This window comes from Pelophylax lessonae (assembly GCF_965119305.1).
Source record: "Pelophylax lessonae genome assembly, chromosome: 1".
Lineage (NCBI taxonomy): Eukaryota > Metazoa > Chordata > Amphibia > Anura > Ranidae > Pelophylax > Pelophylax lessonae.
In genome coordinates this window covers 547,328,723-547,346,772 of record NC_138768.1, presented here as the reverse complement: position 1 = coordinate 547,346,772, position 18,050 = coordinate 547,328,723, and the positions used below count along the sequence as shown (strand labels likewise).

The following is an 18,050-nucleotide window of genomic DNA, read 5'->3' as shown; positions in this document are numbered from 1 at the left end:
GCACGGAGGTGAAAACAGCATGCTTTGGGGCTGTTTCTCTGCTAAAGGTACAGGCCAACTAGGCCAGGAGCAGTGTTTCACAGGGCTGCTGTCACTTTAAAAGTCATGGCCATTATGCAACATTTTTCGTACTGCTCAGGTGATTTTGCTGCATTGCCTACAGCACTTTTAAGCGTGCAATTGCCTGCACTGTATGCATAGTCCCACCCCGGTAAGTGGTACCTCAGCCCTTCTCAAGCTCCGAGTGCCCTTTTGAGCTTTCCTGCAGAAAGGCACGCTTCAGCGCCACCACTTCACTGCTGCAAATTGTGGCCCATATTTGCCGCATCAGCTTTCACCAGGTTATCCATCACCCTTCAGTTGTGAGACAGTCAGGCTGCACGCCTGCTTCATGGCACAGGTTGAGAGTACCTCTTGGGGGATCCCCTTGACCACATGACTGACATCAAGCACAAGGAAAATGGGTTTTGGGTGCTGGCCAGCACACGGTGCACAGATCAATGATCTGGTAATTCAAGGTTTCCCGTAAAACCCTTCCCCTGGTACGTTCCTTTTTATAGGGGGGAAGAAGATAAGAAAGTGGAAGGTGAATCCTTGTAGTTGGAGAAATCAAGGGGTTCCTTTTCTGGTAGCCTTGCTTTACCACGTAGTCACTTGACTGATGGACTCCCTGCCCAAAATTCTCCCTCATCTCTTATGTCCTTTAATATATGCAGGCTGTAGAACTGCCTATAAAAATCATCTGAAAAGGACTTGTTTTAATCAAAAAAAAAAACTCTTTGGAGAGTCACTAGACACCTTTTTTTTTAATAAAAGTCACAGACAGAGTGCCCTCTTACCTAGTAAAACTAAGTAGCGTGCTGCAAAATTGTCCACTTCCTTTCCTTCCACTTTCCTAGACCCTGTTATCCACTTAAATCTGTTCCTTGGTAAGCCAGACAAATCTTGTACCAAGTCCTCCTCCTCGCAGTGCAGAGATGCCCCCATTTCTACAAGTAGCGGGACATCTATTGACCTTCTCTGCTACCTGGACTTGTAGTGTTCCTTTTGGTTCACGCATTCTCTTTACATCATGCAGTCAAATCTGCTTCTCAGAAGATATTGCGTATTTACATATTTCCATGTTTCCCCTTCATCAGCAGTTCCTGCAATTCACAGAGGACGAGCAGCACTTCCAGTGTTTGTCTTTTCTTTTTGGTCTATCCGTGGCCCCCAGGTTCTTCCCTTATCCTTCAGCTATTGCACTCTTAGGAAAGCCACTTTAACAGAAATCTGGACCATCTCCTCTGCAAAAAGCACTCCTCTACTCGGGCCCTTACAGGTCAGCTCACACAGGAGGCAGACAAATACACTAAGAAACAAATTAAAAATATATTACAAAGTCATAAAGTAATGGATGTGTATAGATTTGTTTTAGGAGAATAAGGTTATAATTTAGTGTCATTTTAATTGTACAGTATTTTGCATCTATTTTCAACTTTACATTTTCTGGATTCAAAGTGGATCTTTTTTCACATTGACATCCTCAAGGTCAAACTTTTGGAACGTATTTTACTGTATATTCTGAAAACATCTTTTTCTTCCTTTTAGGTTCGTTACCCAGAGCGCATCACAATATTGAGAGGGAATCATGAGTCTCGACAAATCACTCAAGTTTATGGTTTTTATGATGAGTGCCTACGAAAGTATGGAAATGCAAATGTATGGAAATATTTTACAGATCTATTCGACTACTTACCTTTGACGGCTTTAGTTGATGGACAGGTATGTTTATTGTCGAAGTGTATTTTAGCTTAGGTTTTTTTTTTTTTTCCCTTAATGTAAAAAAATGTTTAATACATTTTTGTGTGGCAGCAGTTCTTCTGATTTTAGTTAATAACTAATAAAATAAAAAGCAATTCTGTTGATTGAAAGTGGTCAGTAACCCCTAACCTACCCACTGTTTTTTTTTTGGAATGCTTGAACCTGTTGTTTGGCTTGTTTTTAAAAAAAATTCTTAGAGAAATATTTATCTTTCTGCTAGTTGTCTGACCTAACGTTAATACTTGTCATTGACTTTGTTCATACCTGCAGTTCCAGAAATTCAGGGTTAAAGCTGACCAACGACGTACCCGTACAACGCTGGATTTCAAGTGGTTATACCAGCTGCAGGCATCATCCCAGTGCCGGCAGTGGACCCTCTCCTAAAAGCAATCCTAGCGTCTAGCTGCTGGATTAGTTTTTACAAGCAGCGGAAGGGGACTTTCCCCAACGACCAACCAGTGCTTCCGCTTCCTGCCACAACCCCCTCCCCCCCCCCCCTTCTTGCCCTGTCTTGTCTGGGCCCACCTGGGTCCCTGGGAGCCTCATGGAGCTGCCATTTTGTGGTAGCCCATTTTCTGTATAGGCTGGCCGCCATGTTTATTGTAGTCCGGCATTGAAATGAATGGTGGCCATTACTGTGGAGCCTTCTGAGCGTCCATTTTAGCTGTGGGAGCCCCTACTTATCCCCTGGTGCTAATTCCTGGGCCTCTTTCCTTCCTGGATGCCGCACGTGGAGTGCTTTGATCCTGGTACTGCTGGTGACTGCCTGGTGGGGTGGTGAGTCTGGTGGGTCCTCTCCCTCTCTCTGCTTCAGGTTCCTGGGTTGCTCTGTTGCTGGTTACCGGGTAGTATTACCAGCGCGGTTTGGGTGTCCCTTGGCAGTATTTCTTTACACTTTAGTGGTGTAACCTTATTCCCCATGGAGTCTTTGGAGCACATTTTCCCCCCTGATCCCCTATCAGAGCCTGCGGGGCCCAACTATCCATTGATGCACTGATGGCCGTCCTGCATAAAACAGAAGAATCCCCCCTGTGTGGTGGGACTTTAAGGGCAAGGTGAACACTGGAGAGATCAATAATATAAAAGTGTAACATTTAATAGATCACATTAAAAACATGAAACCTATTATAAACATACATTTATGACAAAGAGAATAGTGTACAATGTAACATGGTACCACAATGGATATACATATGGATGACGGCGGTCCTGGAGTAGTTTTTGTCCCGGGTCCTCTGCTTCATCTGTCTCCTCAGATCTTGAATCTGATATGGCTGCCTCGAAGGGGTACGCCCTGAGGGGTCTGCAGCCACGTGCCCGAGTTCTCAGATAGTGAGGCTGATTCCTCCACTCCTGTAGCTGCGCGTGAAAAGGCACTGGTGGACGCACTGATTGTGTCTGTGCGTGAGACTTGAAAAATGGAGGAAACAGCTGAAGCTGCGTCTGAGGCACCGGTGCCCCTTGTTACTCAGACCGTGTAGAGCGGTGAAGGTCTTTCAGTTTTCTGCCTATTTTGACAGATTTGTTGCAAAAGAGTGGGAACGCCTAAAACGTCCCTAGAGGTCTTTAGGCGTGTTTTTGTGGCTCAAATGTTGATCTGCTGACCAGACCTCTAAAAAAGCCTTAACTGATCTTCCTTTTCAAGGAGATAGCCTGTTTGGAGCTACCCTGGATAACCTCATTAAGAGTCTCACGGGGGAAAAGCACCTTTCTTCCGCAGGCTAGTTAGGGTAAGGAACCTCATCGCAGACGTGGCCCATCCTTCTCGACTCGCAGAAAGTTTTTTTTTTTTTTTTTTTTGTCCCTCAGGGTCTAGTGACAAGGTTTAGAGCTTTTAAAGGCCTCTTCAGGAGGATCCAAGCGACCTTGGTCTGGCTAGTCCAAAGTGGGTTTCTCCAGACCGGCAAACAAGGCTCCTTCTGCATCAAGATGTGGCTGGTGTGGGGGGGGGGTATCTTCGCTGGTTTCCAGACCCGTGGACTTCCTTTGTGCAAAGCAAATGGGCCCACGAAGTGATATGGTCCAGCTACAAGATCGAATTTCATTCTTACCCTCTGGAAAGGTTCTTTCCTTCCAATATGCATCTGTCCCTGGACTGCTTTCAAGCCCTCTTTGGGGCATTGCAAGACCTGTTGCTTTAAGGGGTGATTGTTCTGATCCAACTTCGGAACGTTTTCAGGGATTTTATTCAAACCTGTTCATGGTCCCAAAGAAAGAAGGCAAGGTGCATCCAATTCTGGATCTCAAGGCCTTGAACTGCTTTGTAGAGGTACAGAAGTTCAGAATGGAGTCTATTCGCACGGTGGTGGCATCTTGCATCAGGGGGATTTCCTTGCCTCTATCGAGATCAAGGACGCTTACTTACACAGTCCAATATGTGTCTGTCACCAATGATTCCTCTGTTTTGCCATGGGAGAAGAGCATTGAGTTTGTAGCGTTACCTTTAGTTTTTGCCTTTGCTCCTCGGGTCTCTCTAAGGTGTATTAATGCCAGCACCAGGGTTAACATCAGTGAGGGATAGCAGTGTTGGGCTACCTAGATGACCTTCTCTTGCGATCAGAGTCTCTTACTGCTCTGATGGACAACATAGATATACCTATAGGGACTCTGAGGGATTTCGGCTTGCTTCTGAATTTTCAGACGTCTGCTCTGGTTCTGTCCACAAAACTGGACTATCTGGGTCTGAGTCTGGACTCTGCTCTAGCCAAAGTGTTCTTTCCTCGTGACTAACTCTAGAAGTTGCATGCTACAATTCATCTCTGCTGTCCAGCGGGTGGTTGTCCCTCTGGACTTGCATGAGGGTGCTGGGCCTGATGGTTTCTACCTTCGAGGCGGTCCCGTTTGCAGAGTTCTTTACGAGGTCCCTGCAAAGGGAGATCTTGGCCAAATGGGACAAGTGTCCCAAGTCTCTGGACAATCACATCCTCCTGAGTGGGGAAACGAAAGGGTCTCTTATCTGGTGTCCGCCTGGGGAGGTGTCCTGGGTTGGAACTCCGCTCTGAGTTTTGACACTGGAAGAATCCAGACTCCCGATCAATGTCTTGGAACGCTGAGCCGATGCTGAATCACTCTGTGCCTGAATCACTGGCTGGTTTGCCTTCAGGGGTGTTCGGTGTGAATCCAATCTGACAATGCCAAGGCTGTGGCTTATGTCAATCACCAGTCTGGAATAAGAAGTGTATTGGCAGCTCTGAAGGTAGCTGGCAGTCTTCGGTGGGAACGTTTCGTTCCGGCCCTCTCTGCCGTACACGTTCCAGGGGTGGAAAATTGGCAGGCGGATTATGTCGGCAGGCTTTGGACCAAGGATAGTGGTCCCTTCATCTGGAGACGTTTAATCAGCTGTGTCTCTGGTGGGGCACCTCGAGGTAGATCTGTTGGTGTCTCGGCTCAACAGGAAGGTGCAAAGGTTTGTGGCACGGTCACGGGATCCTCTAGTGGATGTCAGATGTGCTGGTGACCCTCTGGGGCCAGTATCTGACTTGTTCCTTCCCTCTCAAGCTTCTGCCGAGACTCCTGTGCAGGATCGAGGAATACCGGTCATTCTAGTGGCTTCAGATTGGCCTCTCCTGTCTTGGTACACTGACCTGGTGCGGCTGGTCGCAACGCCCCTTGTAGACTACCTCTAGGGAGGATCTGCTGTCCCAAGGGTCAATCTTCCATCCTGCTTTACAGTCGCTGGCTTTGACTGCTTGGCTGTTGAAAGCCAGGTGCTGAAGGATAAAGGTTTGTCTGGGTCGGTGATCCCTACTCTACTGGAAGCTAGCAAGTCTACTTAGATCTACCATTGTACGTGGAAAGCGTACATTTCGTGGTGGGAGTCACTTGGTGTTCACCCTTGCTTGTTACAATAAACCAAGAGTGCCAGAAAAGGCCTGGTCTTTAAGTGGTTATAACATACTTTCATAGGTTTAGCTTGGAACCGTGTACAGTTGTGCTCATAAGTTTACATACCCTGACAATTTATGATTTCTTGGCCATTTTTCAGACAATATGAAGGATGACACACAATTTTCTTTCACTTGTGGTTAGTGTTTGGCTGAGCCATTTATTATCAATCAACTGTGTTTACTCTTTTTAAATCATAATGAAAACAAACTACCCAAATGACCCTGATCAAAGGTTTACAAACCCCCGGTTCCTAATACCGTGTATTGCCCCTTTTAACATCAATGACAGCTTGAAGTCTTTTGTGGTATTTGTCTTTATCTTCTCAGATGATAAAGCTGCCCATTCTTCCTGACAAAAAGCCCTCCAGTTCCTGTAAATTCTTGGGCTGTCTTGCATGAACTGCACGTTTTGAGATCTCCCCAGAGTGGCTTAATGATATTTAGGTCAGTCGACTGAGATGGCCACTCAAGAACCTTCGCTTTATTCTGCTGTAGCCAATGTTGACTTGGCCTTGTGTTTAGGATCATTGTTATGTTGGAATGTCCAAGTAAGTCCCATGCGCAGCTCCCTAGCGGATGAATGCAAATTTTCCTCCAGTATTTCTATAACATACTGCATTCATCTTGCCACTTCTGACCAACTTTCCTGTGCCTTTGTAGCTCACACCCCCCCCCAAAACATCAGCGATCCACAACCGTGTTTCACAGTTGGAATGGTATGGTGTAACTTTCATCATAGGCCTTGTTGACTCCTCTCCAAATGTAGCATTTATGGTTAAATGGTTTATTTAAGCTCAGTTTTGGTCTCCTCACTCCAAATGACTTTGTGCCAGAAGGTTTGAGGCTTGTCTCTGAGCTGTTTGGCTTATTGTAAGCCGGATATTTTGTGGCATTTGCGTAGTAATGGCTATCTTCTAGCGACTCGACCAAGCAGCCAATCTTCCTTCAAATGCCTCCTTTTTGCGCATCTTGAAACAGCCACACCACATGTTTTCAGAGAGTCCTGCATTTCACCTGAAGTTATTTGTGGGTATTTCTTTGCTTCCCAAACAATTTTCCTGGCAGTTGTGGCTGAAATTTAGTTTTTTTTTTTTTTTTTAAAACAATATTTTTATTAAATTTCAAAACACGGAAAAAAAAAAAAACACTTAACAGTACTAAGTAAACAAGAAAAAACCCTCAGTCACAATTGACCGCGCGGGTACAAGTATTGGTGCTGGCTCTCCCGGGTCACCTTCCCCATCACAAATCAAGAATATAATCTGCATTAATAGATACAGTAAGAAGAACTCATATTCGTACAAGTACATAAGCTACAGAAGGAATTGTACACACAAGAACAGTCATGACTAGTCAGAGGGCAATATACTCAAATGGAAGGCCAATAAGGAGGATCAGTCCCCCACTCCCAAAGGAGTCACAGTAAGGGGACTGGATATCCATCTGCCCCATAGTTTATCAAATAAGTGAGGATGACCCCGCAGTTCAAATGTCAGTTTATACAGAGGAAGGCAGCCGTTAATCAACTGGAGCCAAGTGGCCACAGCGGGTCCCGTGGGCCCCTTCCAGCTGAGTAGGATAGTCTTTCTGGCATAAAAATAAAGTATGCAAAGCAGTCGCTTCGTGTGTCTAGAGGCCGGCAGGTCCCCAAATACACCCAGCAAACAGTTCTTGGGATGTAAAATATTAGGGATAACAAGGGCAGAGGACAGAAAGGAGTCAATCTCGGACCAAAAAATAGACCCCAGCAGGCAGGACCAAAAACAGTGAAAGTCAGCAGGTTCCCCACAACCCCGAAAGCAGTCAGGAGTGGGGCACAGACCCAATTTATGCATTTCTAAAGGGGGTAAGGTGGCTGTGATGCAACAGTTTTTTACCTGAATAAGTCGGTCATTGGATTGTAGAACGGATTTGTGATAGGTTTCGGAAAACTCAGTCCAGTCATCCTCGGCAAGCTCCATGCCAAGGGCTAACCAGCGAGCCTGTGCTCTCACAAATCCAGGGCTGGAATCAGCACTCAAGAAGGAAAAATACTGAGTGATTAATTTAGTGGCAGGGACTCTAAGCAACTTCTCCAGGGCAGCCATGTGCAGAGGGGTCGTAAGGGAGACAAAATCGGCCTGCAGAGCATGTCTGGGCTGGAGATAGCAAAACCAGGAGGAAGAAGGAAGCAACGAAACTCCCGAAGCAACGAAACCCCCGGGCATCGCATAAATGATTGAGGTACCTGACACCCCTAGCAATCCAGAAGGGATGTTCAGGGAGCATAGGGTTGTGCCAAAGTGGGTTATTGGGAGAAGAGGTTTAAGCTTCTTGCAGAGAAGTGTCTGACCACCGTTTTGAAAAAGGGATGAAGTAGTTTGCAACATCGAGGTACCCGGGCACGATGGGACTCGTCTACGATACACAATATTGTGCAGGGACTCCAGTGAAGCGACAACAGCTGCCTCAGTAGTAGTGCAGGCGTTGTGAGAGAGAGGGTGTAGCCAATCATGTATCAGTGCCAGTTGAGATGCTAAGTAATAAAGATAAAAGTCAGGGAAGGCAAGTCCATCCAAATGGGTGGGCAACTTCAAAGTGGCTAGGGCTATTTTAGAAGACCGTTTATGCCATAAAAATGAGGTGCAGAGGACTCCAGGCGTTTAAAGGGACTTTGCAGGGGGCATTGACCAAAACCTATAAGATTTTCAGTAAGATCATTTTAATCATATTAACCCTACCTATCAAGTTTAGGGGAAGGTCCATCCATTGGACAGTACGCTGTTGAAGTTGTTGAATGAGGAGAGGGAACAGGGGGCAACCCTGGCGTGTACCCCTGGAGATAGAGAACTGCGGAGAGACAAGGCATTCACTGTAATCCCAGCTACCAGGGCGGTGTACAGAAGCCGGATCCAGTCGGAGCCCAAAACCATACAGTTGTAGCACACGGGAAACAAGTAAGGCCCCTCCACGCTGTCAAAGGCCTTACAAGTGTCCAGAAAAACAATTACTCGGGTGGCAGAGTGGGTGTGGGGATATTGCAAATTTTGGAAGTGCCTACGGATATTCATACGGGTCGAACGGCCAGGGAGGAAACCACCCTGGTCGTCCTTAATCAGGGAGGGAATTATTTTATTCAGTCGATTGGCAAGGACTTTAGCAAGTATCTTCACATCCACGTTAATCAAGGAGATGGGTCTATAAGAGTCACACTCTAGGGGATCCTTGCGAGGTTTCAGGATAAGGACAATAAAGGCCTCACGCATAGAGGGGGGGGGAGAACACCCGCCTCAAAGGTGTGCAGGAGGTGGGGGCTCATGACATGTTTAAAGATGCGATACCATTCAGGGGGAAACTCATCCGGGCCAGGGGTTTTGTGTGGAGGGAGTTGTCCTATGGCCAGCTCTATTTCTTCCAGCGTCAGAGGTGCTTCCAAGTCCTCACTACACTGGGCAGGCAATGCGGGGAGAGAGACACCAGCCAGATAACCAGACAGTGAGTCATCATCCTAGTAAGCAGTAGAGGTATACAATTGAGTAAAGAGGGAGACTAAGGCATCCAGAATGGCATGAGGAGCGTCCACCACCTCCGTCGGAGAAAGACGAATTTGTGGGACAGATGTGGGGGAAGGCTCTGGACAGGCCAGATAGGCCAGCAGGTGTCCTGCTTTGTTACCATGTTCAAACAGTTCCTGTGAAGTATACAACATGCGTTTCTGCGCAAGATCCAATAAACAAAAGTTCATAAGCCCTACGAGCATGAAGCCAATGAGTATGTGAGAGGTGGGACAGTCAGAATAATCCGCTTCTGCCCGCAGCATGGCAGTCTCAAGCTCCTCCGTACAAATTTTATTATTTTTCCTGAGAATGCCAGTGATGGACATAAAGACATCTCGGGCAGACGGTTTAAATGCCTTCCACACTGTGAGAGTCGAAGTGGACAAGTTGGTAGCCCAATACTCCGCAATGCCTTTTAGCGCAGGCACCAAGAACAGTCGGGTCAGCCAACCAGTGAGCATTCAACCGCCACAGCCGAGGGCCGGAAGCAGGCAGCAGGGACATTTCCACTATCAGCGTGGCATGATCCGAACCCCTCTAGGGAGAATGGACGCCCCGACTATAAATGGAAGAGTAGGAGAGGGGGCAAATGCTATATCAATGCGGGACATGGTCCGAGAAGAATCAGAATGACACGTGAACTGTTTGACATCAGGATGCCTCCATCTCCATACATCAGTTAGGTCATACACTTGAAGCCATTCTAACAGCGACTGAAACACCCTGTCCCTCCCCCCGCAATCGGTCCAAAGCAGGGTCAACGACAGCATTATAGTTGCCTATATACAGAACAGGCCCCGCTGGGAGATCAAGGACATAGGAGGTGAGTTTAGTAAGTAGCTCAGGTGAGATTTGCGGGGGAATGTACAAACTGACCAAATTCAAGACAGAACATTCAAGACAGAACTCGCAACTTGCAGGGACAAGAGGACATACCTGCCCTCAGGGTCCGTCCGAACCCGGAAATCTCAGCAGGAAGAGATTTGGCCAGAAGAATACAGACTCCTCTGGAGTGAGAGGTGTGAAAGGCGTGGAAAGACCTGGCAATCCAGGCTCTCTTCAGCGCCAACTGTTTTTAGGGGCAATCAGATGGGTTTCTTGTAAACAAATGATATAGGGCCTATACTTTTTAAGGAAGGAGAAGACCAGGGACTGCTTGTGGGGAGAATTTAGCCCCCTGACATTCCAGGAGACAATTGTTAAACGATCAGACATATTGACAATAACCATAGTAGAGAAAGGAATACCCGACACCTACAAGGCGTCCGGCATGCCTCAGCAAGCATAATGCCACAACGGGGGAGACACAACAGGAGCACCAGCAAACGACAAAACAATGTAAAATGGTACAAAAATAAGTAGAGGGGGGGGGGGGAGGGAAGAGGAGGGGTGAAAAAGTGGGGGAGACCAGGTGTTCCACGCGGTCCTCTTCAGGGAAGGGAGAACAGTCATCGCAGAGAAGGATCAAGGTTAGCACTGGTTCCTCCAGGGACAGTAAGATGAGGATGAGGTGGTTACCCACAAAAACAAGGAAGGGGGACACAGCCGACAATGGAAAGTGGTCGAAGAGAGGGTTAAGCAGCACAAACAAGGCGTCCATAGGACAGGATCTGCAAAACAGGGAGATGAGCATGCCGGGCGGCTGGATCAGGTATGCAGGAAGGTAGAAGTGGCACTGCAGCAGGGTAGAGTGGAAGGATTAACGCCATCTGGAGCTCTGTGAACCCCCAAATGTGTCATTCAGCCAGGTGGAAGCCTCCATTGGTGAAGAAAACAATCTTATTAGCATGGGTTGATCTTAAGCTTGGCTGGAAACATGGAATATTGAATCTCATGATCCCAAAGCCTGGCCTTGACAGATGTAAAGTAGGCCCGCTGTTTCTGAACATGCGCCGAAAAATCAGGAAAGATACGGATAACCAACCTTGACTATTGTAATGCAGTTCACCCTTCAGGCGGGCAGCCCTCAGTATAGCCACCTTGTCTTGAAAGTGGAGAATGCGAGCGATCACGGAGCATGGAGGGGCTCCCGCAGGGCGAGGAGGGGTGCGATGGGCCCGCTCAATAATAAAGGCAGGAGGGATAACGTCCGGGCCCAGGGTCTGTCGCAGCCAGGAAAGGAGAAATTGTTCTGGAGCAGCTCCCTCAGAGTGTTCAGATAAGCCCACAAAGCGCAAGTTGTTGCGGCGGGATCTATTTTCAAGATCGTCAACCTTGGCACGAAGTGCTGCCAGCTCGCTGGAAGTTTCCCGCACAGTGGCAGTAAGTGGAGTTGGAGTATCTTCCACAGAGCTAATGCGTTCCTCAGCAGCCCCAGCGCGCTCACTGAGGTTCTGTACATCTTCTTTCAGCAAGGAAAAGTCAACATGAATGGTCTCTATCTGTGCTGTAAGCGTGGCCTTGCAGTCCTGTATAACAGACATAATCTGACCCAGCGTGGGTTCAGCAGGGGAGAGTGACAGCTCACCTCAGTCTTCGGGGGAGAACACAGCCCCCTCTTCACAAGCGGGAGAACCCAGGGTATCAGGGAGGTCGGGCGACAGGGAGCTAGGGAAGTCCATCTGCGTTCCAGGCGGGAGTGAGGAGGCCGCAGCAGCTGAAGAGCCAGGCAGGTCACAGGCGCCATGTTGGCTGAGGAAGCGATCCATCACTCCGGTCGATGTAGCCGGCTTAGGAGGACCCATCTTCACCATAGCAGGTAAGTGTCGGGTGCGCGATGTCCCAGGGAGGCAGATGAGGTCCGTCGGGGAGCGATCGGTGCAGGAGAAACAGCAGGATGGGAAGAGGAATCCCGGAGCTTAGAAATTAGTGTGCTACTCAATCTGCCATCTGGCCACGCCCCGGTGAAATTTTATTTGGTCTACCTGACTGTGGTTTGGTGTCAACAGAATCGCTCATTTTCCACTTCTTGAGAAGTTTGAACACTAATTGGCATTCTCCATTCCTTGGATATCTTTTTATATCCCTTTCCTGTTTTATACAGTTCAACTACCTTTTCCCACAGATCCTTTTGACAATTATTTTGCTTTCCCCATGACTCAGAATCCAGAAACATCAGTGCAGCACTGTATGAAAGATGCAAGGGTCTGTCAGGAGTCCGGAAACTCATTGACCTTTTAATACACACACACACACACACACACAAACCCCTTTGTGTCAACTTGTGTACATGTTATCAGGTCAAAATCACCAGGGTGTGTAAACTTTTTTGATCAGGGTAATTTGGGTAGTTTCTGTTGTCCTTGTGATTTAAAGAGTAAACACAATTGATAATGGCTTCAGCCAAACACTAATCATGAGTGAAAGGTTTTTGTGTTATCATTCATATTCTTTGAAAAATGGCCAAGAAATCCTAAATTCTGCTAGGGTATGTAAACTTGTGAGCACAACTGTATGTATGCATAGAATATACCTAGAGGACTAATCAACACTGCTACAGTGATCCTCTATCCCGCCATTCACAAAATGCATTTTTCTCAATAAATGCAAAGTGTTCTCTGATGGGGTGGAGATGATCTTGGCACTTCTCTGCCTCTTCACAACGTTCAGAGAACGCCTTTTATTCATTGAGAAAAATGCAAGGCTTTCTGTTAATGGCGGCCATGCCAAGTAATCAGCACTGTGGCTACTAGTAGACAGGGGAGCTGCTCAGATTGGGACCTTAAGGGCTGTGGTGAATACTAAAGCAACTTTATGCTTCCACATCGGTTCTACAGCTATGGCCAATGCAAACTTGCTTTGGTCCAAGCCAGGTCAGTGTAACTATGCAATAAAATCCATACCTGGAGTTCAGCTTTAGGGCAGTCCCTAACCTGCATTTGTGTTCTGCAAACCAACCAGGACTGAGAGCAGTAGTGTAAAGCACCTTCTTTACATACTTGTATAGCTAGTAGTTTTTAGTCGCATTCTACTGGAGTTGTTCTGTAATAGTGATGATGCTTCACCACTCATTGAAGTAATGTCCTTCATTCAAATAAGTGTAGGAGACATACCCCAGTATTTCTCAGATGTGCATCGGAGACTGTGGGCCTTGGGCTTATTTGAGGGAGTAACACCTAGTCAGTTTCAGCTAGGACAATTCGTGGGTCAAAATAAAAAAAAAAAAAACTCTAAAGTAAGTACAAGCTTTAGTGAACATGAAAATTTAGGGTCTGCAATTTTTAGTTCATGTGTAAAGACACATTTGGCATTACAACCCAAGTTCATTTGAATGGACTAACCACCGCTAATTATTCTAGGTCTTAGATAAATGAGAACCTTTACACATACCTGTTTATTGCAACCTGGAGCCACAAATGGTATTGTCTCTGCTGCATTGCACTCATGTAATCACAGCAGCGAAACATTACAAAATGGTGCGGGATGACCACCCCTGCACAGGTTTAGCCAAGCTCTAATCATTAATGTTTTTTCCAGACAGCCAGTTGAGAAATTCAAAATACACATCTGTAATACCCAACCTATATTTTAGCTTGGTCTGCAGATATGTTGCGGTTTACATTTTATGGTGCAGGTAAACTTAATGTACACACAGGCAAAGTTTACACTAACTTGGATGTGTTTGACAACTCTTAAGGACCCGTTCACACCAGAACGCAATGGGTGTGCAATCTGCTTCGGGTTTCAGTGTAATCCTAATGAGCCCCCCCCCCCCAATATGCAGATTGCAAATGCAGTGTGTTTACCTGCATCAGATTCTGTTTTTAAAAGTAGTGCACTACTTTTGGTGGGATTTCAGCCCATTCACATGAATGAGATGAAAATTGCATGTAATGCGCTCCGTGAGCCAGGTGAACGGGCCCTAAAGGCACAGGGAAAGAAAAAGCAGTGGTAAGGCTGCATTCATATTTTAGCAACATGGAAAGGCAGAAAGCACATTTTTTTGTATTATTTTAGCAGTTGTGTGTTTTGTTGCACTGTTTCAACACAATGTGTTTTGCCAAACGCGCTTTGGCTCGGTGCCAAAAATGGTACTTAAGCTTTGACAGGCAACCTGTTTGTCAATGGGCTGTCGCGAGAAGTGCAACACATCACGTTGCTAAGCTGTGAATGCAGCTTAAGAGTTTATACAGTGCATCTGGAAAGTATTCATAGCGCTTCACTTTTTCCACATTTTGTTATGTTACAGCCTTTGCCATGGTACTTGAAATCGGGCTCAGGTGCATCCAGTTTCCACTGATCCATCCTTGAGATGTTTCTACAACGTGATTTAAGGCCGACTGTGGTAAATTTTAGTTGATTGGACATGATTTGTCCAATACACCTGTCTATATAAGGTCCCACAGTTAACAGTGCATGTCAGAGCACAAACCAAGCCATGAAGTCCAAGGAATTGTCTGTAGACCTCAGAGACAGGATTGTACCAAGGCACAGATCTGGGGTAGGGTACAGAACACTTTCTGCAGCTTTGAAGGTCCCAATGAGCCTTCATCATCCATAAATGGAAGAAGTTTGGAGCCACCAGGACCCTTCCTAAAATGTGCTGCCTGGCCAAACTAAGCAATTGGGGGAGAAGGGCCTTAGTCAGGGAGGTGACCGAGAACCTAACCTAAATGGCAAGTGTCATGTCTGGAGGAAACCAAGCACTGCTTATTTTTTAACAGAAAAATAACTGCGCTTACAATAAGTAGCAGCAACAATATGTGAAACGAACACAAATATGCAATAAAGATAAAAAAAAAAGTTGCCCTAAAAAAAATATTTATAACAAAAGTGTGAGATTCAATACGTTTTATATAGTGAAAAATGTCCATACACACGTCGATGTACAAGACCAGTGAAGTGAAGATTATCCACCAATGTAATTCTTCCCACAAAAGTGTGGCTAACACCACCACCAAGAGTGAAACTCCTCCACCAGGATAAGATGGCCTCTTACCATAACGAGGAGACCTGATATGGTAAACACTAGGGCTGCGCATCTTCACTTACCTCACGTTTCAATGCCATTACGATTATTAGGGTCGCGATTCGATTCCGCGATGCATCACGTCTACAGAGCCCAGCATTCCTCCTTACCAGGGTCTACTGTACTACAACTAGGGGGACTACAGAGCCCAGCATTCCTACTTACCAGGGCCTACTGTACTACAACTAGGGGGACTACAGAGCCCAGCATTCCTCCTTACCAGGGCCTACTTTACTACAACTAGGGGCACTACAGAGCCCAGCATTACTGCTTACCAGGGCCTGTTATACTACAACTAGGGGGACTACAGAGTCTGTAGTAGTCCCCCTAGTTATAGTATAAAAGGCCCTGGTAAGGAGGAATGCTGGGCTCTGTAGTGCCCCTAGTTGTATTATAGCAGGCCCTGGTAAGGAGTAATGCTGGGCCCTGTAGTGCCCCGACTTACCAGGAAGCAGAGCTGCAGCCAGTTGTGGGTGAAGTAGCGGTAGGTGTATGGAGTAGGGCTCTGACAGGTCCTGGGTAATGAGCCTCATGTCGGGAATTTGGAGCTCGGACTCGTGCAGTGCACGGTACAAGTGGAAAGCAGGGCCTCCTCGCTCCCCTGCGGTCAACTCAGGCTGTCTGCCGAGAACTGCACCGCTACCAGAAGTGTACCGAGCGGCGTGCGTTGCCATCAACTCTTTTGGGCTCTCCGGCTGGGAAGGCCGCGACTCCGGGCGGCCGGGCTGTCAGAGCGGGCGGTCGGCAGCAGTGTGTTAAGTGGGCCCGGGGCCAGAGAGCACTGATGGCTCCGCTCTCCTCCTCTCCTGCGCCGCGAAGGAGGAGCTCCGTGGTCCACAAGCCCGGCCGCCGCCGCCAACAGCTCATAAAGCGCCAGCGCCGCCATGTCACTTCTGTCCCCGCCCCCCGGAACTAACGTTATTAGGTAATCGATTTTTCAATCCCCCCGAATCGATGCAGAATCGCAAAGGGTGGCATCGAGGTGCATCGATTCGGCGATTATATTCAGCAGGCCTAGTCAACACCTGTGGCATAACCATGCCGGGGCCTCTTGGGTACCTGGGAACTACAGATAGGTAATCCTATAGATTAGTATCCATGCGTCCACCTCCGCAGTTAAAACAATGTAATTCCCCATAAAAGAAACAATATATTCGCCATAGTGTAAAACCGTAGTACTTTTATTATAAAATGTACAAGATTACACTTACAGCAGTTTCAAAGGAATGCACATATAAAATCAAGCCTGGACAGGACCTGAATGGTGTTAAAAGCTGCTTGAAGCAGTATATAAACACTTGAGGTTGCTCAGGTTAGGCTTTACTAGCAAAGAAAAATATCCATGTATATCCATGCTTCCTCAAACAGCACAATGAAAAAAAATAGTTGGGTCGGGAAACAGCTTGCATGGAACAAGATTCAGGCTGCAAAATGAATTCCAGTGAATGCTTGCTTCGTTAAATTTGTCCTGTGCTGATTGTGTGTTGCACTGGCCTAGGTAAGTGAACCAAGACTAGACTGTAGTATTGGGTCATTTGTAGTGCTGTCCTAGCAGGATACCTTCAAGTACAGAAGGAATAGGATTTTTTTTTTTTAAATGGTAAATTGTCAGATTTTGTGAAGCAAAACAGTTGACAAAAGATGATAGGAATGAGGAAGTAAAAATAGTTGTGCACAGAGAACATTTCACTGAAGTTGCTCTCCTGTAGCAAATTAAAGAATGCCAGATTTTGTTTTGCAAAAGACATGTGATCCCCCCTTTGAACAGTACTGATGCAGTGTCTGCAGAATACACAAGGAAGGCAGTAATAGAAATTCTGTCAGTGTCCAGTTTCCAAATGGCAAAAGCAACAACTGCTGTCTGGTGTGTACAGTAGTTACCTGGGCCACACCAAGACTACTTTGTTTTGCATTAATAGTATATGTTCAGTTTTGCTTGTCAAGTAATTAACAAAAAAAAATGGTGTGTTGTGTTTTTTTTTTTTTTTTTTAACTATTTAGGGAAAGGTGTCATGGAATCGCAGAGATTGTCTGGCCAGATATTTTCACAATCTAAATGAAGCTCGATTTATGTTCTATGCAGACCCTGAGTTTTCAGCAAGATGCTTAGGAACAACTTCTACTTCCCACACTAGTGTGGGTGCTATTAGACTAATATGTAAGAAACTAAAAACAGCCAGCTTATAATGCCTTCTGGATTCTAATATTGGTTCATTTTATTCCGTGACTAATATTGCTGTGTAAAACTGTAGGAATTTTATGCCCCTCTTCTTTCTTTTTTTTTTTCTCAAACCAGCGTTTCAATTTCCATTTAAAATCGAAAGATGCCATATTTAAAAATAAACTATTGTATAAAATATATTTCATTTCAGATCTTCTGTCTCCATGGAGGGCTCTCCCCATCTATTGATACATTGGATCACATCCGTGCTTTGGATCGCTTACAAGAAGTTCCCCATGAGGTATTTATTTTGGTGACTTTACAAGTATATTAAAGTCTCTTGCAAAACATTAGAATTTTGGAAAACATACTAATGCTGGCCATACACTATACAAAAAATCAGCTGAAAATCTGTCATTTGGACAGTTCATTCATTTTTCAGCCAGGTAATGGGCACAAACCTGTAATCGGTTGTGACTTTTTGGAGACAAAAAAAGATACAAGTTTGGAAGTTTTCTGCTGAGCGAACAATAAATTGAAAGGTTAGTAGGTTTCTCGTCCAAATTGTTTGCACTAAGTATATACAAAAATTGATTCATTTATGTCCATTGAACGATGTATCAGTCATTACTCAGCTCAATGTTCGTTTTTTGAAAATTAGTTTGAACGATTTTTCGTACAGTGTATGGCAAGCATGAGTTTAAAATAATGAATTTATAGGACTTTTCTAAATGCAAGTACTGATTTTAAATTGT

General features: G+C 45.9%; 1 protein-coding gene across 1 annotated transcript in view; it reads left to right on the top strand.

Moving 5' to 3' along the window:
• Positions 1-18,050, top strand: part of PPP2CB (protein phosphatase 2 catalytic subunit beta) — a 100,275-nt gene that overhangs the window by 53,290 nt on the left and 28,935 nt on the right. Inside the window, exons 3-4 of the mRNA XM_082247833.1 lie at positions 1,591-1,764; positions 17,507-17,596. Of these exons, the coding sequence (XP_082103959.1) occupies positions 1,591-1,764; positions 17,507-17,596 (264 nt within the window). The remainder of the gene's footprint in view (positions 1-1,590; positions 1,765-17,506; positions 17,597-18,050) is intronic.